Raw genomic sequence first — 24,659 nt, 5'->3', positions numbered from 1 at the left:
CATCAAGGAATGTCTTTGGCTTGGGGTCTTTCTCTGAGTGTTCTGATGATGTTAGAAGCACTGACTTAGGTAGGAAAGGGGGGTGGGGTATACAGCCAGAAATCAACTTTTTAGATCAGAGAACAACAGCGCCAAGCTCAAGGACCCGTCTCTCCTTGAGACACCTTCTGTTCAGTGCTCAGAGAGCAAAATTTCCACAAGATTCTGAAATCAGGCATCTGATACAAACCAGCTGCTGAAAAACTTTTTTCCAACAAAATTCAAAAGTGAAATTGGCAAGGTGAAATTTCGTAAAGGAAATCACACATCATTATGTACTGGTCCACCTAAAAATATCTGTGTTCTAGTATACCAAACAAGACATAGCAATGTTAAAAAATTCTGGCCCCATGATAATTTATGGTTCAATCTAGTTTCTGAATGCCAAAATAAATGATAATCATTAAATGAAACAACTAAAACTATTTGGTGCTCAAAGGAAAACAATACAATGAACATATTTTTGGGGTAAATCAGAAACAGGAGATATAGTCATGAATATAATCTGCTTTCTTTTTTAATTAGGTAAGTCCAGAATTCCAAAATTTTTTAGATGCACAATATTAAGCATAGCAAAAATTATGGCTATAAATAACAACTTTAAGGAATGTCAGCCTAAGTTATTGACTTTTAAATTACCATAAAAATGACATGACAGTCACCTAATATAGTAGGGTAAAAATCCTGCAAGAGCTGATTTAATGAGTGACACAATTTATTAAAAACTGTCTGTAGACCATATTTTAAAAGTTATTACTAAATGCACAAAACCAGTTTCTCCCTTCTTAGCAGAATACAAAATACCCCTGCAATCTTCAATACATCATTGGACCACTCTGCAAATTCCTTTTTCATACTTGTTGCCAATATAACCTTTAGCCGAGTTCTGTGTCTAAGTTAATTAAGTTCCACTGTGCCGTAACAAAACGAAAAGTACTGAGTTCTCAAAAAGACTTTTTATCCTCGATGTGCCCCGGATATTTATAAGGCACCAAATCATTTCCTTGCCTCTAAAAAATCTGCCTTTCCCTTGGCAACTGTTCAGCATTCTAATTGGAATAAACACATAGACTACTAATGCAAACCACTTAAACTTGCAGTCGGTTTTGAGAAGATAGCTTGAGGGATCATTTTTGGGCTACAAAATTAGACCAGGGAGGGGGCTCCAGTGATGACCCTATCTTATGCCCTTAAGGATACAGGCTAGTATCACATCTGAATATTATTTGCCATGGTTTTTTTTTTCTTACTACAGTTTCTAACAACCAACCATACACTGAGGGATAGGTTAGAAAAAATACATTCCAGAATATTTCTCTTTTGCATGGAATAAATAGAAATATCACTAGTAGTTTTTTGTCTGCACTTTGCTTCTGTTTCATGGCTGCTACAAAAATGATAGATGGTCATGAAACTTGAAAACAGAGGAATTACGCTAAATTAATATCATTTTTTTCTTCACTCTGGAAAAACATCTCACCCTCCACTTAACATTTGTTTTCTGCATACATGAGAATGTCCCCAGATTCCAGAATGAAAAGTCTGCATATGTATTTTGGTTTTCTGTTTAAAATCACAATCTGAGATGACATTCCAATGTTAGGATAGAAATCAAAACTGCATCACTTACTTAACATAAAATTTTACTAATTTTCCCATTAGTAAACATTACTGATTATTTTAAAAAATTAACCTATATTTTTTCAGATCAATTTCTTCTAAGTTCTTTACCAGTTTACTTGCTACCTATGTGATAGGATGACCACTGTTGTCTTTAAAACCCCCTCAAGTCCTACTCTAGAAAATATTTTGGGTCATGTTTAACATGGTGTGTAAAATGGGCCATCGAGCTACAGAGGCAGGCAGCATGGCTTGCCACTGACTCTCATGGATCCTGATCTGTGCCTGGTCGAGTGGTCTGAAGCATCACTGTGTGGATCAAGAAGCATGGCCATGACCCACTTGAAGGACCAATCGTGTGAGGCTCTAGGCTGCTGACTTACAGGTCCATATTTGGTGACACAAACACACTTTCTTTGCTGAGCACCTTTAAAGAGATGGTTCATGATAACTGTCATATGTTCATTTAAATAGAAAAAGCCCTGCAATGTGCAAAGCACACACATGTACTTTCCCATGAAAATAAAACTGCTCACAAAATTGCTATGCCTCCTTGCACAAAATAAGACACAAATAACTGCTGAGTCTTCTCTGGGAAGCTTATGTAACCTATATTTACAAATGTTTTACTCTGAGGCAAACAGCTTGACAATTTAGTAGACATTCTCCAGAGTACCCCCAATTTTTCCCACTGTGATAGTTAGTCTGGCTATCAAAGAACTGCAGAAAGTACCCTGCTATCCATTACAGCCCCCAACGCCATCTGATTAAAAAAGTGGCAGATCTCAAAAACTAAGAATTCAGAGCATGGCCAAGAAGAACATTAAATAAACAACCACTGCCACCAACCTTTGGTTGGGCCTCTGGTGCTGTCACCTTGACGACTTTGTTGCGATTTATCATTTGCTTCACCCATCTTTCTACTTGGACGTTGAATTTCATGAAAACCACATAGCCAAAGTAAGCTGTCAAGAGAAGCAAGCTCTCCCACCACATGATAAAGTTATCCAGGAAAAATATGATCAGCATGATTAAGTCAATGATGTAGAAGGACACATCCCGAAAGAGCGGCCACCATGTCAGGTTTAAGATTTCTCTGGAAAACAGGGCGCACATGCCAATGACAAAGAGGATATTGAACACCGCTGAGCCCACGATCGTGCCAATGCCAACATTGCTGTGAGCAATAAACACCCCTATGAGAGACGTGAAAAGTTCTGGCGCTGAGCCCCCGGCAGCCATGAAGGTGGCTCCAGCCACATCATCAGAGATGCCCAGTTTTTCGGTGATGACAGTCAACGAGGGAACAAAGAACTCATCACAGACGATGGCTAAGGCTATGAACATGTAGATCATCCCAATGACATGGAGAATGATGGCGCCTTTTCTTCGTTGCTCGAGGGAAAAGATGTCTCTGGGGTAGTCTCCTTGGGCATGATCTGTACTATTCTCAGATATGCCTTCCTGAGAAAGAGCTGGCTGTGGAGTATAATCTCGAATCTTGTCATTTAAATCTAAGAGAGTTCTTTCGTGGTAACCGTGTGCTGCCCCGGGGCCACTTGCACCCCTGGCCTCTCCTGTGCTCTGTGTCTCTGTCTCAGAAAAGGCACTGATTGAAAACGGGACAGCGCTAATGGCTACCAGGCCCATGAAAAGGCCTAGGATTCGAATCAACTTGAGTTTTTTCCTGACATTATAATGTCTCCTGCAGCCAGACGGTGACTTATCTGAATACCATTTCTCAAGGAAAGAGATGGTGGTGCTTTGGTGCAGATCCATCCTGGGTCTTCTGGTGGATGTGATGGTTCTAAATTTGTAGACTCAACCAGATGGTTCTTTCATACTTTTCTTTGCTTTACAGGTAACAGTGCTTGTGAGGCGCTTCCACAATCAGGGATTCTTAGGCTTCACAGGAAATATTTTCAACATTTATGCTTAAATAAAAATAAAAATAAGGATACGTGAATCATAAAATCATGTATTTTTTTTTTTTTACAAAACAATTTAGCAGATATGAAAAAAATCCTATCCTATAGCCAGCCATGTGACCTTGGGTTAAATTCCTTAATTCTTCTGTACTTCAGTTTCCCCATTTCAAAAATTAGGACAATGACAGCACCTACCACCAAGGAATGCTTTGAGGATGATTTAAAAGATATGAAGCATTAAAAGTAGGATGTGACATATTAGGCACTTATTAAAATGTGTGTACAAAGGCAAACATTTGGGTAAATACATAGACTACATATTTGTGTGTGTTAAATAAAAAATGTTATAGATGTAGATGAAAATCTGTTTATCCCACCTTAAATCATGTAACAAATAACATCCCAGTACTCAAAAAGGTATCACTTCTTTAGATTTATCTACATATTTGACAACCGAACCATTGCCTTTTCTTTTGTTCCAATTATATAATTCCAGTTGCAGGCACACTTTTCGGATTTAATCTGTCACTTGGAAAGGGCTGAGTGCTGGAGGATCAGCACTCTTTTTCTGGACACTTAATACTCTCAGGCTCTTATTTTTCATGAAAACCCTCTCCTGTATATCAAATACAGATAAGAAGCCCTTTAAAAATTTAAGTTTAAAAGAATGTTCTGATGATGTGAACAAACTGTCTTCCCTAAATATCTAGATATTATTTTCAGCTAAAGCTTTAAAAAAAAAACCAAAACAACGTTTAGTCATATTTAAAATACACAACTTGGTAAATCAAACAACTCCTAACAAGTAGGCTATTTCAAGAGATCAAATATGTATTTCATAAATAATATGCACGTTGCAGTAATACCTCTGTCCACAAAAATCTGCCCAAAATAGCCCTGACACTGACCCTCTAGTAGTTTAGACAGCCAAGCAGTTTTCATTCTCAGCCTCCACAGAGAAGGGTGAAATACCTAGATATGACAGTTGACATTCTAAAGATTCCTCTTTTTAATTTCTTTAAAAAACGGTTTTGTTTTGATATTTGGCAAAACTAATACAGTTATGTAAAGTTTAAAAATAAAATAAAATTAAAAAAAAATAAAAAACGGTTTTGATTGGGGGTGGGTTTCTTGTATCAACGATTTCATTTTAGAGGCATTCGCTGAGATCGTCTCAGGTGTAAAGCAAGCTAATTAAAATGCGCCAGTTACACATTGAGATTAGCTGGAACTCAGGTTTGCAGAGCGAGCCCAAACCAACCTAGGCTGAGATGCTGTTCCTCCTGAGATAAACATAACCCCGCACAGATTCCCGGCTGGCTGGCAGATGTCTATGCTTAGCGTGAACGATTAAGCGACTCACTGCGCTCCGGGTATTATCACAATGCTGGGCCGGGGCAAACAGCACGGACGGACTCAACTCCCAGGGTGCGCTATCGGCTCCAGCCGGAGCCTGACTCGACCTGCAAACCCACCGCTCCGCTGCACGCGAGCAGCCTCCGCCGGCCAAGTGCACCCCCAGCCGCGCCCCAACTTTGCCTTGTGTGGTCCCAAACTTTCCCTGGTGGGTTCACAGGAAAATAAAACTAAAGGACAAACGCCTCACTAGAGAGCCGGCAGCTGGGATGCAGCGTGGGGAGGGGCTTGGCCGGCATCTCCCAGAATCGCTGGTGGGTAGCTGGGGAAGGGGAGCGTCCCTCTTAGCGCCTCCCCGACAGCAGGCCCCCCACTACCCCGAGCCGGAAGCAGGGCGGTTTGGGTGGGAGAAGCAGGGGGTGCTCAGAAGCCGCACCCGGGAGCGGAGAGAGTTGGCCAACTCCTTTCGGGGCCTGGGGCACCCACGTCCTCCGCGAAGCCACCTGTGAGTCTGCCGCCGGATGCACGCCATCCGGATCCAGGGACCCCGACCTCTGCGGCCCCCGAGCCCGGCGGCTGGTCTGGGTTCGGCCGCCCGCACTTACCGGGATCCGCCAGGAAGACGCGCACACTGCGGGGGCCCGAGCGCGGCCCGCCGCTCCGGTCCTTCGCCTCCTCCGGCCCTCCGCCTCCTCGCTCCGAGGCCCGGCTGCGGCTCGCACTTGCCGCCGCTCTCGCCGTCCGGGGCTGGGCTCGGGAGGAGACTGAGCCGCCGCGAGCCCCGCGCGCCGCCTCTGGTTCTGTCTGGCCCCCTCCGGCCCCTCCCTCTCGCCTCTGCGCGGGGAGCGTGGCCGCAGCGCGCTCGGCTCCCGCGCCCTCTGCTCCACGCCTCCTGGGCGCAGAGGCGACGCCGGCTGCGGTCTCTTAGGAGATTTCTCCGCAGTGGGGACAGGGGTCAGGATTTGCAGACGGGCAAGGACGAAGAGGAGAAATCATACAGGTCGGTGACGCGCCTGACTCCTTAGACCTGAAAGTATTGCTAACTTTGGGGTCATCTCTGTCAGGCCCCTTCTCTCTAATTATCTGCAGAAAGTGACAGCAGTCACATATTTCTTTAGGAGGCGATGTAATGTGTGATGATGGTAAAGACGATCACTGAAAAGGCAGGGAGGCCTGCAGGGTTGTGTGTCCGGGCCCAGGGTTTGTGAAGTCTCGGCTTTGGCTGGTCGGGACCCTGAAGGATCATTAGTCTTGCAGGCTGACCTTTAATTTTGTGGCTGATGAAGCTGAGACCCAAGACTGTCATTTTGAGTCATAGACAGCGTTCATACGCTGGCCTCTGGACTTCGTGCCCAGTGCTTTTCCCTGCCCTGTCAGGAAAACAAGACCCCCTAGACCACAAGATATTGAGTCAGGCTTGTTGGGGACTGGAGGCAAAATCTGGGCCGAAGAGTAGGCGAAGATGAGACAGACCGGCTACTGGCGGAGGCCCCATTTACCTGACCCTTTGATAACCGCCAGAACTGCCAAGAGATACTCACTAGGAGAAACCTTTCATCAGACGTTTTCCCCTCTCCTTTCCCTCCACCCTCTTCCTATTTTCCACTTAGGGTTTCTTCATGCTTTCCTGGGACTAGGGGAAACGTCGGTCGTATCTGGAAAATGCACCACCTTTGACTTTGGGTAAAACTTTATACTCAGACCTCTACACGTCCCTGATAAGTCAAGAGAAGCCCTGAGAAATTAGAAATCTCTTTTCTCCCACCAAAGCCAGGCATTTAAGATTATTATCTTGCTAAGGATCTAAGGTCTTATTCTGGAAGTCATTGTGTGAATTTTTAATATTTGCCTGTTATTTTGGAAGACTCCAGACAGTTACAAATAGGACAGTATAATGAACCTCCAATGGGGCCATCACCCTCCTTGAACAACAATCAACTCACTGTCAATCACATTTCATTTATACCCATTTTCTCCATGCTATCATTTTAAAGCAAATTCCAGATATTGTATCATTTTAATTGTAGATATTTACAGAAATCAAGGAAGCTATCAATCACTTCCAGGTTATGCCAGGAAGACTAAGGAATCAATTGAAATAGGCTCCCCCAGACAAGGATGGATCAATATGAGCACCACAAATTGATAATAATTGGAATTGTTTCAAATGTATCAAGTATGATTATATCTGTAAGTTCATAATGATTCTATAGTAACTTGATAGGTCACTGTTGATGGGTAAGAAAGAATGAACTCATTATTTTCAAATTGTTTTAGAAAAAAGAAAACAATCATGGATTTAATTTGCCTTTTCCATACAAATTGGACTTCAGGGTAACCAATTGTGCATGTGTGCTAAGTCCCTTCAGTCCTGTCTGACTCTTTGCAACCCTATGGACTGTAACCCACCAGGCTCCTCTGTCCATGGGATTCTCCAGGCAAGAACACTGGAGTGGATTGTCATGCCCTCCTCCAGGAGATCTTCCTGACCCAGGGATGGAACCCAAGCCTCCTGCATTGGGAGCACAGAATCTTAGCCACTGGACCACCATGGAAGTTCCACATCATTGGAATTTTTTTACAGGAAGAAATAGCTCTAGAGTTATAGTGATAATAAACAACTTTACATTGTTTTTGACTTGACATTTAGTCTAAAGGAAAACAAAATTCTACTAAATTTTCTCAAGGGCAAAGTGGAAGAAAGAAAACTGAGTGAACCAGGGAGTTGTGGGCAACAAAAGTAAAGATGAAGTATTTATATTTTACTTTGTCAGTTTAACCATCTCTTTTTTCCCTCTCTTCTGACACAATACTGTTTTTCCTACTTTCTATTATAATTTCTGGCTTCTCTGTTATCAATATCTATAGACAATAGAACATAAATGAAGGATTCAATTGTGCACAAAAGCAGAGTTCCCAACCTTGACTGTTGTTAAACCTTAGAATCGATGGGTGATAGTTTTAAAAGACGCCCGACAATGACCTCCTTCTTTTCCCCTTATTATGAGCTCCTTGAGGGCAAGAATCAGTATCATGTATTTTCCAGCATCAAGCACAGTGCTTGACATCCATTCAGCATATAGCTGTGGAATGAATTAATGAGTTGCAGCAAATGCAGTTCATTTAAGGAGAGTGGGCCAATCAAAAGGGTACAGGTTATGCGGCAGTAACAAGGAGTTCAGAAAATCACAGTGACTTGAAACAACAAAGGTTTCTGTCTCTCATTCACCCTACCTGTGCTCTGTGAATTTTGCTGTGTCATCTCATGCCTGTCTCCAAGTTGGTCACTATCTAGAACGCTGCCAGTTGCTGTCACAAAGAAAAGATCCATGGCAAATCTTGTACTTGCTTCAGTTTGGAAGTGATGCATTAAGGCTACTCTCACTTCACTGACTAAAGCAAAAAGCATGGCCTTATCTATCTTCAAGGAAGCAAGAAAGTACAGTTGCACTATGTGATTGGCAGAAGAATGGTAAGATTTGGTGGTCAGCACTAATGACTGCCATGATGGAGCAAAAAAAAAAAAAAAAAAAAGAGAGAGAGAACTAACATTTATTATGCACCTATCATGAACTAGAAGTTTTCACCTATCTCTTCTCAATCTCATGAGTTTTGCACTATTTCTATTCCCATTTTACAGATGAATCAACTGAGGCTCAGTGAAGCTAAGTAGCTTGCCAATATTAAGCAGCTCTCATTTGTACCCAATATTGGCTCACATTCTTTCTGCTAATCCTCACTGTATATGACTGAAGTTTTTGGTCCCTGCCTAAGTAACAGTAAGCTGCCTTTTTCCTATGGGGATTACATGCTTAGGTGATTCCAGCAGATTTTTTTTTCACCACCAGCTGGTCTACAATCTAGCATAACTATCTATTTTCTAAGAGGATCCATTTTGCATAGTTAAAAGTAAAAATAAACATCAAAATAAAAGCCCAATGTGCTCTAAAAATGTTCTTCTCAAGTCTCCAACCCTGAGATGACTTTGTTTTCCTTTGCATTTGGCTCATTTTTTGGCCAGTGGCTCTCCCCTTCCAGTTCAATGAGAACCATAAAAGCATAAAAAAAAAATACCTGTAGGGTTAAGGGAGGCAGTACAAACTTCTTTGCTTTTGACAGTGGTTTCTGTAATGGCACTTAAAGCAACACACCCAAATCATTGCTCTTTCTTCTCTTCTTCCTCCTCTCCTCTTTTTCTTCCATCTATTTAGGCAATGAGAAATGATGAATGCCTATCATTTTTACATTAGGGACAGAAATATTTTCTAGGCTTAAATGCTCAGGAAACACAAAATTCGAATTTCTCTTTGCAACGCCATCTCAGCTCAGGGCTCCTGGGCACCGAGGTAGGTGTAATGTTGAGGCAGGGTTCAGAGGAGGGTGGGAGCACAGGCCATCCATCAGTTGCATCAAGCAACCTGCAGTCTAAAACTCTGGCTGTCTTTCTGATTCCTGCAGGGGCCTTCTGAGTGACCTCCAGGGTGCCCCTCAGCCTCTCAGAGCCACATCAGCAAGGAAATAAGGATAAATAATACTGGTAAAAGGAGATACACTGGGGAACAGGCCTCGATTCAGGACAGCCCATCCAGAGGGCAAGCAAGGAGCACTTCTTTCTAAAAGCTCAAAAAGTTGTGCTCCTGCTGCTTTCCTCCTTAAAGTTCATTCTCTCTTCACCTGTCTCTGACTCAGAATTCCAATATAAAGTTCAAATATTGGAATGGAAGTGTGCCTTGAGCCAGTAGGAATATGCTACTGTATCCTTGGTTTTGAATACTGAAATAAAATACTTGTTTCAGTCACTTCTAACAAGTAGTATGAATGAGTCAATAGTCTTTTTCCCAGCTCAGGGGTCTCAAACTATTCAGTTCGGCAGCACCCAAACCCTGCATATAATGAATGCACATGTGTGGTTGGGAGGGGTCCTAATATCATGGCAGCAGGCCTCCTCTGGTCTAGTACTAGGACTCTGTCCATAAATCTACTTGGTACTCAAGCTCACCATCTCCCTAAATTAGCCTTTATTGCTAAAAATAGTGATCATTTCTCTATCATTCCACCGGACAATCCTTTTTGCTTATTTCTCAGTTTGTTCAGAATGAAAATGGAAGACAGGTGACATATAATGAATTCCTTAAATACTCAAAAGATTAGGCTGGTCAAAAAGTTCATCTGGGTTTTCTGTAACATCCTATCGAAAAACCCGAATGAACTTTTTGGTCAACCCAATATTTCTACATGGCTCATAACTCCTGCTTCCTGGTCCCTAGCGATGAATCATTTTCAAAGGTTTTGTTGTCTTATATATTTTTTTTCCCCTGGTATTTATCACAATCTTTTGAGTTAGTAGGATCATTTTATTATCACAAGATTTTTCTGATTTGAATGTTAGCTGTTAAATTCATATTGTGGAAGAGAAAGATTTCTTCCTCTTACAATATTCACCAACCCCGGCCCCCAAAGCCCTCTTCTCTACATAACCCTGTCCCCAACCTTTCAATATAGCCATGTCGCCCATTCTGAATAAATGAACGTTCACATCTTTTAAGGAACACATTTTAAATTATGCAAACATAATCATCAGTTGAGTTGCAGAGTATATTAATTCACTTCAAACTCTCTGATAGAACTGTACATTTCCCCTCAGTATTTTTAGGTGGAGGGAATTTCAGTTATCTGCCAGTTTCATGTTTTCCCCTTTAGGAGACATCAGTCCTGGAGCCCTGTGCCCTCCTGTCGCCACATGAGTCAACAGCTGCCCAGACCTGCTCCAAGGGTATCATCCTGGGAATTCTCTTTGTGTTGAGAGCCCTGTTTCCTCAATCCTCTTTTCTTCTTTACTTTCCCTGCTAACTGGAGCACAGCCTCCGGTGTCTTCTGTGGAGTCCTGCCCCAAGGTCACAGTGTAAGGCCTTGCATCAAGGCCACAGACATGGAGCCCAGAACCAAGGTCACCTCCAAAACTGACTGAGCCTCTTTGTAACCATTGCCAAAAGCCCCCATGGTTATCACCAGCAGGCTTCTCGATCCCATTTTAGACAAAAATGCCCACCACAGTGCTCACCCTATAGCACCTTAACCAATCACCTAAAGCCAGCCTTTCAGCAGGAATTTTCTTTGTCTTGAGGCTGCAAAAACTAACCCATGAAAACTGTCAACTTTCTCTGGGGGTCAGCTGTACTTGCAGCGCCTACATTATCTGTGCTCTTTGTTCTTAATAAACTCACCCCTTTCTGCAATACTTTGTGTCTGGAAATTCCTTCTCAACTCGCATTCTGACTGCCACATCTTCAGAAGGGGACATGGGAGAAATCTTGAATGCTTGCGTGTCTGAGGGATTGGGGGCAGGAGGAGAAGGGGACAACAGAGGATGAGATGGCTGGATGGCATCACTGACTCGATGGACGTGAGTCTCAGTGAACTCCGGGAGTTGGTGATGGACAGGGAGGCCTGGCGTGCTGCGATTCATGGGGTTGCAGAGTAGGACACGACTGAGCGACTGATCTGATCTGTGTGTCTGAAATATCTTTATCCTCCTCTTATGTTCTGTTCAAAGCCTGGCTTTGTGTAAATTCTTGGGTAAGAAATGATTGTCTCTTGGAATTTTTAAGGCACTTATTTCTTTTCTGTCTTTGATGTTTCATTGTTGCTGTAGAGAAGCCTGATGCTGTTCAGATTCCTTGTCCTTTTTGATGGAACCCAGTTTCTTTTTTTTTTTTTTAATAAAAGAAAATAATGTTTATTTACAAATTCCTTCAGAATGCCAGGGAATATTAGAGGAAATTGATATTACTAAATGAGTAAGACAAATCTAAAATACCTATTTAAGAGAAAAATTACTTTCTCAATCTTAACCCATAATATTCATACTAAAATATGCAGTAATTGTTCTTTTAATTATTTTCCTGTTTGTCTTTTCTCTCTCTCTCTCTTTTTTTTTTTTTTGAGAAGATTTTAGAGCCATCCCATTTCTCACAGTATTGTAAAGCTTCATGATAATGTTCCCTGGAGTGGATCTTTTCTCATTTTTTTTTTCTGCTTTAGAAACTCATATATGTCTGGGAAAATTACTTTTGTGTATACTTAAAAAATAATTTTCTTCTCTTCATTATCTGTGCTTTTTTGGTGTTTCTGTTTGATTTTGAAATTGCTTGCCTGATCCTCTAAGGAAGATATTTTTTCCCTCCATTTTCCATCTCTTGAGAGGTTCTTGGTGTTATCATTTAACCCTTCTAGTATTAAAAAATTTCAGCTTATTCCATTTTTAATTTTTAAAAGTTCTAGTTTGGTCTTTGCACATTTCTTTTATGTATAGTTTCCTGTTTCTATTCCTTAGGTCAGTTAACATCTCTTCTCTCTTTGAGGCACTGTATGCTTCATGAAGCCATGGGCTTTTTCTGCTTTGTTCACTGTTTTATGGTTCAACATCTAGAAAAAATGACTGCCCAGTATAATAAGCATTCAATAAGTATCTTTGAATGAATGAGAATATTTATTATGCTTATTGCAAGTTTTCTTCTTCTCCCTGAAGTTTCAGTTTCCTACAAGTTCCCTTTTGCTATTTGTTCTGCCTTATTTATCATTTCACAGGCCTTGGTAAAATGTCTGGTCTGCTTGGTATCTATTAATAGCTGAGTAAGACACTAAAATGCTAATTCAAAGCTCAAGGGTTTTACTCTATGGTAATCAAGTGGCGACTCAGCCGTTCCCTTGCTGGAAGCACAAGGGTCAGGATCTCCATAATTTAACTTGGGCTGATCCACTTCTCCATAGAAGAGTTCTCAAACTCCTGTCAGAGCTATTTTTTTCCTAGTGGCTGGCGTTATGAGAGCTGAGCTAGAGAAGAGGTTGGAGGAGTTTCATTTTTCAGTTGATAGACTTTAAGGTAGCTTACACTTGACCATGGTTTTGCTCAATATCCCAGACAACCCTGGGTGAGTTTCTTCAATGGGTCAACCTCAGTCTTCTGCCAAGCAGGAGGGGTTGTCTCCTGGCTATACAGGATGGGGACAGGTCTTTAAAGATCTTATTACTTCTTTAAGATTTTCAACCAAGCTTCCTGTTTTTAGCTCCATCCTGTATCCCTGCTCAGTTGGTTTTCTGTTGCTGCTATAAAAAACTAGCTTAAAATTAGTGTCTTAGAAAAACATATATTTATTACTTTACAGTTCTATAGGTCAGAAGTCCAGTATGGTCTCACTGGACTGAACTCAAGATGTCAGCAAAGCCCCTGGTGTCAGCAAAGACCCTTTCTTGGAGGCTTGTGGGGAGAGTATGTTTCTGCTCATTCAGATGTTGGGGGATTTAATTCCATACAGTTGTAGGACTGAAGTATCTTGTTTACTTGATGGCTGTCAGCTGGGGTCACACACAAAACTCTCTTTTTTGTGGTTCATAGTGAAGGCTAATAGATCACAGATGTTTTGTGTTTAATCATTTAGTTTTATTCGGTCCACTTTGGTGCTACAAATCTGCTTAGAGAGAAGGAGAGAGTCCTTCTCTCTCCTCCTTCACATTCCAGTTTATTTGTGCTGTGCTCAGTTGTTCAGACATGTCCGACTCTTTGCGACCCCATGTAGCCCGCCAGGCTCCTCTGTTCATGGAATTTTTCAGGCAAGAATGCTAGAGCAGGTTGCCATTTCCTACTTCGGGGGATCTTCCCAACCCAGGGATCAAACCTGCGTTTCTCACATCTCCTGCATTGGCAGGAGGATTCATTACCAGTGAGCCACCAGAGAAGCCCCTGGTTTATTTACTTGGTGCATTAGGTTCCTTAGGCTGCCAAAACAAATTATCACAAACACTGTGGCTTAAAACAACACAAATATATTCTCTCAGAATTCTAGAGGCTAGAAGTCTGAAATAAGGTGTTGGCAGGGCCATGTTCCCTCTGAAGTTTCCTTTCTTACTTCTCAGCTTCTCTGGTGGGTCCTGATAAACCTTGGCATTCCTTGGTCTGTAGCAGCAACACTTCATTCTCTACCTCTCTTCCCCATGACCACCTTCTCTGTGTGTCTTTCTGCATCTGCTCCTCTTATAAAATCACCAGTCATTGGATTTAAGACCCATTCGAAATACAGGATGATTTCTTCTTGAGTTCTTTATCTAATATTTGCAAAGACCAAATTTCCAAGGAAGATCACATCCCTAGGTGTCAGGTAGACCTGAATTTCAGGTCTACATTTAGCCTACTACATGTGAAGTTAAGAGTCCAGGTCTGAGAAAATGAGAAGGTTTGCCCACATCCTGACCACTCCAGCCTTGCCGGTTCTATGTGAAATTGTGGTACTAAAGTGTATTATATTCTTCTCTGTTAACCTGTATCTTCAAGAGATTAGATTTCTCATGCCTTGCCATTTATTTTAAGGGAGTATCATTGAGCTCAGAAACATTATCTATTACTTTAAAAAAAAATTCTCCCTTCATTTTCCCAATATCATTATGTTTTGCAGAAATTCTTTTATCATTGGTAATTTGAGATAGAGCCATATCCTGGGTTCATGGTAGATGGAAGTGCCTCCACAGTATGATTTTATTTTCTTGTTAATTTGGAATTTGAGCGGGACAAGTGAGGAAGTTATGTATTTATAGTATTATCTTTATAGAAAGACTACTTTTTCCCCCAAAGAGCTACATAATATCTTGTGGATAATTTATTGAACAATTTTCCTATTACCCTATTATTATTTTCCAATTATAAATAACACTGCAGTGGACAGTATCATACTTGTAACTCAGTGTGGACACTCTTGTTTACCTTGAAGTATGTTTCTTATTACTGGGAACTCATGTGTGTGTTTTTCTTGAAAGTGGATTGAGGAGGTTAAGTCTTCTCTGCTGATGCTCTTCCGCGAATGTCTTCACTTCATCCAATAACCAGTGGATATTCTATCTTGTAATTAATTCACTGGTAACCAATGGGCTTCCAGTCCTGTCTTGACTAAAGTCTTTAGCAAAAGTATTAGATTTTTAAATTCATGCACCTATGGTCAATTAATCTATGACAAAGGAAACAAGAAGATACAACAGAGAAAAGATAGTTTCTTCTATTAGTGGTGCTGGGAAAACTGGACAACTACATGTAAAAGAGGTATAAACATTCTCTAGCACCATATACAAAAATAAACTCAAAATGGATTAAAGACCTAAATGTATGGCTGGACACTATAAAACTCCTAGAGGAAAACACAGGCAGAACACTTCAACATAAACTGCAGCAATATCTTTTTGGATCTGTCTCCTAGAGTAATGGCTTCCCAGGTGGTGCAGTGGTAAAGAATCTGCCTTTCAATGCAGGAGACATAAGAGCCATGGGTTCAATCCCTGGGTTGGGAAGATCCCCTGGAGAAGGGCATGACAACCCGCTGCAGTATTGTTGCTGGGAAAATTCCATGGACAGAGGCTCTTGGCGGGCTACAGTCTGTGGGGTTGCAAAGAGTGAGACATGACTGAGCCTGCACACACTACCTGGAGTAATGGAAATAAAAACAAAAATAAACAAATGGGACCTAATTAAATTTAAAAGGTTTTACACAGCAAAGGAAATCATAAACAAAATGAAAAGACAGCCTACAAAATGGGAGAAAATATTTGCAAATGATGCAACTGATAAGGGATTAATTTTCAAAATGTACAAATAGTTCACATAATTCAGTATCAGTAAAACCCATTCAGTAAACAGTAAAATCAGTAAAACAACCCATTCAAAAAAATGGGCTGAAGATCTAAATAGACATGTCTCCAAAGGAGACAGAGATGGTAAACAGGCGCATAAAAAAGATGTCAACATCACTAATAATTAGAGAAATCCAAATCAAAACTACAATGAGGTGTCACCTCACACTGGTCCGAAAGCATGCCTGAGAGCTTAGTTGCTTCAGTTGTGTCGGACTCTTTGTGATCCTATGGACTGGAGCCTGTCAGTCTCCTCTGAGAACAGCCGTCATCAAAGAGTCTACAAATAATAAATGCTAAAGAGGATGTGGCGAAAAAGGAACCCTCCTGCACTGTTGGTGAAAATATAAATTGGTGCAGTCACTGGAGTACAGTATGGAGATTCCTTAAAAAATTAAAAGTAGAGCTACCATATGATACTGTAATCCCACTTTGGGGCATGTATATGGAGCGACTTCCCTTTCACTTTTCATTTTCATGCGTTGAAGGAAATGGCAACCCACTCCAGTGTTCTTGCCTGGAGAATCCCAGGGACGGGGGAGCCTGGTGGGCTGCCATCTATGGGGTCACACAGAGTCAGACACAATCTGAAGTGACTTAGCAGCAGCAGCATGGAGAACACTGTAAGTTGAAAAGATATGTGCACCCTAGCATTCACAGTGGGAGAAGGCAATGGCACCCCACTCCAGTACTCTTGCCTGGCAATCCCATGGACAGAGGAGCCTGGTAGGCTGCAGTCCATGGGGTCGCTAAGAGTCTGACACGACTGAGCGACTTCACTTTCACTTTTCACTTTCATGCATTGGAGAAGGAAATGGCAACCCCACTCCAGTGTTCTTGCCTGGAGAATCCCAGGGACGGGGGAGCCTGGTGGGCTGCCGTCTATGGGGTCGCACAGAGTCAGACACGACTGAAGCGACTTAGCAGCAGCAGCAGCAGCAGCGTTCACAGCATCACTGTTTATAATAGCCAGGACATGGAAGCAACCTAAATGTCCATTAACAGATGAATAGATAAAGAAGATGTGGTATATATATATATATATATAATGGAATACTTCTCAGCCATAAGAAAGAATGAGATAACACCATTTGCAGCAACATGGATGGACCTAGAGATTATGATACTAAGTAAAGTAAGTCATTATTTTGAAAAATCCAATTCTTTAAAAATCCTTAAAAATAATAGGCAGTTTTAGGCATGAATATTTAATAGAATTTCAAAAAAGAATACTATCAATATAGATACATAATTATAATCTATATTTATAATTCTGCCTTGTTCAAAACAATCTACTAAATGAAAACACTTCTTTTTGGAAAACATATACCAAGACAATAAAATTTCACATTATTGATGAAGCTTCAATTGTTCTATGTAAACATACATAGAATAATTTCCTTTAAATGAAAAATTCAATACTTTGAAGAGAGAAGGTTTTTTCATATTGGAGAGCTGATGTAAATTAAGACCTGAAATGCTATAAAAGTTTTTGTGATTGATGTCAGAGAACACATATTTCAGTGAAATATACTGACATAAAAACCTTACTGAATTTTTATATAGATGTGCCAGTGTAATGTTAATAGTTTTTAACCACAATTTAAAAAATATTCTGGATATTTTAATTTGGCCCTAAGCCACCTTATTCAATCATTTCTGGGTGATGCAATTAAAGCTATAAAGTAAATGTTTTCTTTTTAATTGTATATTTACTTCTATTCATCAAATAAACATTAGAGAGAGCATTTTGGAAGAGATAGAAAATGAAATAATGAAATTAGGGAAATATTTACATCTAAGTTGGCAGCTTATAGTGCTAGAGCTAAAAAGCAGTTTAGAAATTATGTCACTGTTACAAGTTGTGAAATGAGGTAGTTGAATATTTGAGAAATGAAGAAAAATAATCTTTGAAATGCATTAAAGAATTGAGGTTTTAAAAAACATCTTTACTGAGATATAATGCATATGCCATTAAATTCATTTTAAAAACATTCAACAGTTTTTAGTGAAGGAATAATTATATTTAGTGAAGAAGAAATTTATTAACAGTGGACTGTGGTCTGAAACATCTGATGTTGTGGAAAAAATAGGGAAGTGTTAATTCTACAACTTTGTTCTTTTTCAATATTGTTTTGGCTTCTGCGTCCTTGCATTTCCATATGAATTGTAAGACAAGCTCCAGCTCCTCAATTTCTACAAGGAGACCTTCTGGGATTTTGATAGGGATTGTGTTTAATCTGTAGATCAATGTGGAGAGTACTGACATCTTAACAATATTAAGCCTTTGATCCATCAACATGTGAATTCTTTCCATTTATTTAGGTCTTCTTTCATTTCTTTCAACATCATCTTGTACGTTCTCAGAGTATATGTTTCATAACTCCTTTGTTGTATTTAATCTCAATTATTTTATTCCTTTTAAAGATATTATAAATAGAATTGTTTCTTAATTTCATTTTGGGATTGTTTATTGCTAATGTATAGAAATACAGTTAATTTTTTATCTTATATCATCCTGCAACCTTGCTGAACTCATTTATTAGTTTTAATAGTTTTAGTGTATTCCTTAGGATATCCTATATGCAAGATCATGTTGTTTGCAGAAAGTTTTACTTCCTCCTTTCCAATCAGGATGCCTTTTATTTATTTTCTTTCCTAATTGCCCTGGTTAGAATCTTCAGTAGTATGTTGAATAGAATTGGCAAGAGCTGTCTTGTTCCTGATCTCAGGGGGAAAGTGTTCAATCCTTCACCATTAAGATAATGCTAGCTGTGGGTTTTTCTTAGATGGTTTTATCAGATTTCTTTCACCGTTAAATATAATGCTAGCTGTGGGTTTTTCTTGGATGGCTTTATCAGATTGAGAAGATTCCCTTCTAGCTTATTGAGTTTCTTAAAATCATGAAGTGTTGTTGGATTTCATCAAATGCCTTTTCTGCATCTATTAAGATGTTCATATGGCTTTTGTTCTTTATTCTATTGACATGGTACATTATATTAATGATTTTCAAATATTTGGAGATTTTATTTTAATAAATGATAATCTATCAGATATTTTAACTTTATAAGAAAGAAATGTGTCAATTACTAAAGCTGACATAAACTCCCATAGTGACTGAACACATACCAATGTATTATTCTTGACACCTGTCAACAGTGTGATAAAGGTGTATCATGCTGTCAATAATAGAATAGCCCTGTAGAATGCCCACCTACATTTCATGGACAATATTGACAAGTCTTGACTTTGTCATTTATCATATTGAATTACCCTCTTCAGCTGTACATTTTGGAGAAGGCAATGGCACCCCACTCCAGTACTCTTGCCTGGAAAATCCCATGGATAGAGGAGCCTGGTGGGCTGCAGTCCATGGGGTCGCTAAGAGTCAGACACAACTGAGCGACTTCACTTTCACGTTTCACTTTCATGCATTGGAGAAGGAAATGGCAACCCACTCCAGTGTTCTTGCCTGGAGAATCCCAGGGATGGGGGAGCCTGGTGGGCTACCGTCTATGGGGTCGCACAGAGTCGGACACGACTGAAGCGACTTAGCAGCAGCAGCAGCTGTACATTTAATAAGGATGCTTGTGTTTTACATTCAGGTTGTTGATAAAATAATAGAATAAGACAATGCCATAGACTGACATTTCCTGTGCTGTTCTAGAGACTGCTGTTTAAGTTTACATGAATCCATTAATCAATACTTTAATGTGCTGCCATTCTTCTAATAAGAAATCCACCCAACAATGCTATCATGCAGAGAATATTACTTCATCTTATCAAAAATACATCTTATGAGACTTACTGAAAATGAAGATATATATGGTTAATTACACTATACTGTGTTTGGTGAGGACAGGCACTTTGTTACCATTCTCACAGTCAAAAAAATTAAGAGAAACTTCACTTAAGTCGAGTTGGGAGACCAGAGGGGACACTGTCACGCCCTGCAACAATAGCAGAGCCCAATAAGAAGAAGAAAGACTCCTCTTCTTTCCTGGCAAGGACTCAGCCAAGGAAAAGACACGGACTCTTTGTTTACTCCCAACTTCTTTGCCTCTCTATTAGAGCATTCTCTTTTCCTTGCTCTGCAGGGACTTGCATGTAGCTCGCTATGGTTGCAGACCCCCAGTTGCAATTCTCTGCCAATTCCAAATAAACCCATCTTTGCTAGAGAAATATCTGGCAGTCTGTTTGTTTCAGTTTACCATCCTCAAACCCTTGAACAATGCCTATCACATAGAAGGCTTTTAGTAAACATTTGTTACATGAATGAATGAATTAAATTCCCTGCTGTACTAACCTGTGTGTGTGTGTGTGTGTGTGTGCTTAGTCGCTCCACCATGATTGACTCTTTGAGACTCCATGGATTGTAGCCCACCACGCTCCTCTGTCCATGGAACTCTCCAGGCAAGAATACTGGAGAGGGTTGCCATGCACAAAGATCTCCTGAAGATCTCCAGGGGATCTTCCCAACCCAGGGATTGAATCCAGGTCTCCCACATTGCAGGCAGATTCTTTACCATCTGAGCCACCAGGGAAGCCCATACTAGCCTATAAGAACCAAAAAAGGGAAAACAAATTGTTACCATGATAAGTTTTAGGTAAACCCATGTGTTCAAATACATCTAAATTATGAGCCTGACAATTTTTTTCACTGTTAGGTCCAGGTATTATAAGGTCTGAAGCTCAGACATTCTCATAGGCCTATGAAAAACTTCATTAGGCCAACTTTCAATGCCAACTTCGTTATAGGGCCTTAGCAGAGCCCTGGACAAGTGTGGGTCCCTGAGGCTTAAGCTGTGTTAGCGTCCCAGTAAACTATCTTATCTAAACTCTCACAGTGGGTTGATACTTATATAATGAATAAATGAATGAAATTTTTTCTTTTTCCTCCTAAAAATTAAAACTTTTTAGTTGCCTCATTTCATTTTGACTTTGGATGTTAAAGCATATGAAATTAGAAAGGGCATGCTGTTTATCAAATATTAAGATAGGGCTTCCCTGATGGCTCAGTGGTAAAGAATCTGCCTGCCAATACAAAAGACACGGGTTTGATCCCTGGTCCAGGAAGATCCCACATGCTGCAGAACAGCTAAGCTTATGTTTCACAACTATTGAGCCTGTGCTCTGGAGCCCAGGAGCCACAGCTACTGAGCTCATGTGTGGCAACTACTGAAACCCGTGTGCCCTAGAGCTGTGCTCCGTAGCAGGAGAAGCCACCACCACAATGAAAAGCCTGCACACTGCAACTAGAGAGTAGCCCCCACTCGCCACAACTAGAGAAAAGCCCACATAGCAACGAAGAGCCAGCACAGCCAAAAATAAATAAATAAAATTTTAAAATAAAAAAATTAGGATAATTCAGACTAAAGAACATTACTTAATTATATTTTTAAGATTAATTATCTGTGGAAGTCATAGCCAAAGAACAATCCTGAAATTTAAAGTTTTAAGGAACATATTGAAATCAAGCAGGACCCTGTGGATCCTCACACCCCATCACCCCCGGTACAAATCTTTTCTGTGTCCCCCATTTCTTGTTTGTAGGAAAGAGATTTCAGCCTCCTAGAACCTCCCTGAGTACCAAAGGACGGATTCAAATAGCTGCTAATCAGGAGAATGAGGGAATAGAGAAACAAAGGAGGAGCAATCAAGACATAATGGTGCAGCAACGGGACAGGGTCCCAGTTCCTCTTCAAAGAATATACATGATGACAGATTTTGGGAATTCCCTGTAGGTTCAGCAGTCAAGACTCCAAGCTTCCAGGTTTGATCCCTGGTTGCTCAATGGTAAAGAATCTGCCTACAAGGCCGGAGACCCAGGAGACCCAGGTTCAATCCCTGGGTTAAGAAGATCCCCTGGAGGAGGGCATGGCAACCCACTCCAGTATTCTTGCCTGGAGCATCCCATGAACAGAGGAGCTTGGCAGGCAACAGTTCATAGAGTCCCAAAGAGTCAGGCGCAACTGAACATGCATGCAGGTAGGAAACTAAGATCCTGCAGCTGTGCAGTGGGGCATATATATATGTATATATAAACTATATATTTATATATAGTTCTTTTACAGGAACTAAGGCCCCCCACCCAGGTGAAGGATAGTTACATCAGGCTGAGCACAAGAGTCCTGGAACACGGCCCTGTTACCTCACCAATCAGAAGAAAGTCTGCACACATGGGAAGATAAAGAAGACTCTGACCACCTTCCCAAAATGAATAATTGCAATTAACTTTCCCTTTTTCCCTTTAAAAATTTTCATGGTTGAGCAGAATCTTCGAAGTTGGTTCCTAGACATGAGTCTCCCTTCTCTCCAGGTTGCCAGCCTCCTTAATAAACTAGCGTTTCCTTTCCAACTGTCAGGGGAGTGTGATTTCCTCGGTTCTGTCTCATCACAACAAAGATTTGAAGCAATGGACATTAAAGCCCTCGGAGCATCACAGCTCTCAGACAGTCCATGTTATAGTTCTCTGACAGATCAGTTTTATTTAGAAAATAAAGAAAACTACGTCCTCAAGGCGTGGGGGCATGCCCACCCAAAAGATGAGAAAGAAAGAGAGAGAGAAAGAGACAGAGAGCGCACCCGCAGGGGAGAGAAAGAGAGAGAGAGACCCCGGCCCTTTGGCTCCTCTTTTTATATGCTTTTTTCCTCCCCCTGGGAACTGCCGTATGTAAATTGGGCTAGCCAGGAGTGCTGTTTGTTCTACCTGAGGTCCTCACTCCAGTCCTCAGACCTTCCTTTGTTCTATTTTCACGGGCTTTTCCCTTCCTTGTCTTTTAGCCACCACCATTCTGGACTCCTGTTTCCTATTCTAACTGCCTAACGCAACCAACACTTGTCTCTCAAGTATTGACTTTCCAGCAGCAAGCAGCCGAACCTGAGTTCACTAACGCAGTGGAATCCGCAAGGTGTGAAGACTGGGCTTACTGTGGAAAGAAAATGCAGATCAGGAGTAGGGGCTTGACTTAAGCCGTTAACTAGGTGTGTGACCCTGACTAGGTCCCTCAATTCTATGCATCTTCAGTTTTCTCACCTGTCTGGACCAGAAAGACTGAGATTTTTTTCTGCTCTGAATTTTGATGCCTGTTTCTACATAGAATGGATTTGAAAATTCATTTTGGTAATTGTAAAAATCAGAGGTCTAAACAGATCCTCAAAGAGAAAATACAAGGGAAAATGCTAATTTTACATGATGTCTTATATCTCATTTGAGATTTTCCTTTATAAAGAAAAAGAAACAGAAAAGAAACTTAAAGTGTCTCCGTTACTGAACATGGATTTGTGTGCCCAACACGGTGAGGCCAAACTCCGAAATGTCAGAGTCTGGAGTAGAAAATCATTTATTGCAGAGCCAAGCAAAGAGAACAGGCAACTCATGCTCAAAACACCCAAACTCTGATGATTTTGGGGAGAAGTTTTAATAGGCAAAATTTGGGGTGAGGGCTGCAGGGCGAGTGGCTATCTTATGCTTGGTTGCTGGTGCTAAGTCGCTTCAGCTGTGTCTAACTCTTTGGGACCCAATGGCCTGTAGCCCACCAGGCTCCTCTGTCCATGGAATTCTCCAGGCAAGAATACTGGAGTGGGTGGTGGTTATTTTTCAGTTGCTCAGTCAAGTCCAGTTCGCTGCAGCCCCATGGCCAGGCTTCCCTGTCTTTTACTGTCTGCTGGAGTATGCTCAAGCTCATGTCCATTGAATTGGTGATGCCATCCAACCACCTTAGAGTGGGTAGCCATTCCCTTCTCCAGGGAATCTTCCTGATCCAGGGATTGAACCCGCATCTCTTGTATTTCCTGCCTTGGCAGACAGGTTCTTTACCACTAGTGCCACTTGGGAAGCCCAGATGGGACCATTTATAACCCCTGAAGTTTAAGTCAGCAAGGGGTGTGTCTTTTTGGTGACGAGGTGCAGGAGGAAGGCAATGGGTTTGAAACATTACTCCTGCCATATGTCGACTCAACAACAATATATCTGAGCACAGCAACGTTGTCTAGCCTTTCCTGTTAGTCCAGGAAACTGTTTCATAATTTTGTTACTCAATATGATTGATATTTTATTTTCCTTTTCTCACAGCCTTTAGAGAGAACCAATGTGTTATTAATAGAATAAAAATGTACAACAGTGGATTCTATTTGAAAGAAAAAACCTGGTCTATTCAGGAGGGAGGATAAAATGAATGGCTCAAGTAGACTTGTAGCTGCAACCAAATCTAAATATAAAAGGGTTACTATGACTACAAAGGTGGCATATTTGAATAAAAATGAATGTGAAAGCCTTTTAAATGCTAATTGCAATTGGAGGAAGTCTACTACTTCAAACTGCAGACAGTTCCCCCACCTCCTTCTGTACTTGATGGCTTCTGGGCGAAATCTACTTTAAACAAAACTATTGTTCCGTGACTTTCCAAATACTCTGAGTTCTCTTGTTTAAGGGTTGAATGAAGTGACGCCTTAGTCACTCAGTCTTGTCTGACTCTTTGTGACTCCATGGACTATAACCCATCAAGCTCCTCTATCCATGGAGTTCTCCAGGCAAGAATACTGGAGTGGGTTGCCATTCCTTCTCCAGGGGATTTTCCCGACCCAGGGATCAAACCTGTTTCTCCTGCATGGGAGACAGATTCTTTTACTGTCTGAGCTACCAGGGAAGCCCTGTTTAAGGGCTATACTCTATACCAGTTCCAATATTGTATCTCTGCGTCTTCATTTGTTTAGTCAGAGCCTCAGGATCCTTTGTGTGTGTGATGAAGAGTATGAAGAGCCACCCAAAAAATCTTTAAGGTGTAAGCCATCCCTTCTGAATAGTTATGACTTTCAGTCAATTCATAGAACATTCATAGAGTTAATTCTAAGTGCAGGGTACTATGGGGAAAACTCAGGTAGAGAAACCTGGGTTCTGCTCTCCATGGACTCCCTATAGATGAGAAGTTATTCTGAGTGATCTTTTTGAGTTCTTTCCAGATCTTGTTTTAGGTTCATCAAAGAAATAGTCACCATTCTTTAGTGTAGATTGTTCTGGCAGGTGCCTGAAATAAAACCACTACA

The 24,659-nt window shown here is 40.9% G+C and overlaps 2 protein-coding genes across 6 annotated transcripts in view; one reads left to right on the top strand and one right to left on the bottom strand.

Annotated features, from left to right (window-relative positions):
* The window catches only part of SLC24A2 (solute carrier family 24 member 2), a 287,857-nt gene extending 282,170 nt beyond the window's left edge, over nucleotides 1-5,687 (bottom strand). Inside the window, exons 1-2 of the mRNA XM_055577949.1 lie at nucleotides 5,549-5,687; nucleotides 2,509-3,593 (exon numbers count right to left, since the gene is read on the bottom strand). Coding sequence (XP_055433924.1) covers nucleotides 2,509-3,438 — 930 coding nt within the window. The 5' untranslated portion in view covers nucleotides 3,439-3,593; nucleotides 5,549-5,687. The remainder of the gene's footprint in view (nucleotides 1-2,508; nucleotides 3,594-5,548) is intronic.
* Nucleotides 4,957-22,855, top strand: LOC129649952 (actin nucleation-promoting factor WAS-like). 5 transcript variants are annotated; one of them, XM_055577947.1, is made up of 3 exons: nucleotides 4,957-5,943; nucleotides 14,393-14,464; nucleotides 22,398-22,855. In XM_055577947.1, exons 1-2 carry the CDS (start codon nucleotides 5,465-5,467, stop codon nucleotides 14,421-14,423), a joined length of 510 nt encoding a protein of 169 aa, XP_055433922.1. In that variant the 5' UTR covers nucleotides 4,957-5,464; the 3' UTR covers nucleotides 14,424-14,464; nucleotides 22,398-22,855. The 5 variants fall into 5 exon arrangements, with proteins under 5 accessions (XP_055433922.1, XP_055433921.1, XP_055433918.1 ...); XM_055577946.1 differs by lacking the exon at nucleotides 22,398-22,855 and adding an exon at nucleotides 21,689-22,335; XM_055577943.1 differs by lacking the exons at nucleotides 14,393-14,464; nucleotides 22,398-22,855 and adding exons at nucleotides 6,554-6,626; nucleotides 21,689-22,335.
* Nucleotides 22,856-24,659: the final 1,804 nt, after the last annotated feature.

Source organism: Bubalus kerabau, chromosome 4 (assembly GCF_029407905.1).
Source record: "Bubalus kerabau isolate K-KA32 ecotype Philippines breed swamp buffalo chromosome 4, PCC_UOA_SB_1v2, whole genome shotgun sequence".
In the NCBI taxonomy this organism is placed as follows: Eukaryota; Metazoa; Chordata; class Mammalia; order Artiodactyla; family Bovidae; genus Bubalus; species Bubalus kerabau.
Note: the sequence above shows the minus strand (reverse complement) of the source record. Positions and strands in the feature narration are given on the sequence as shown.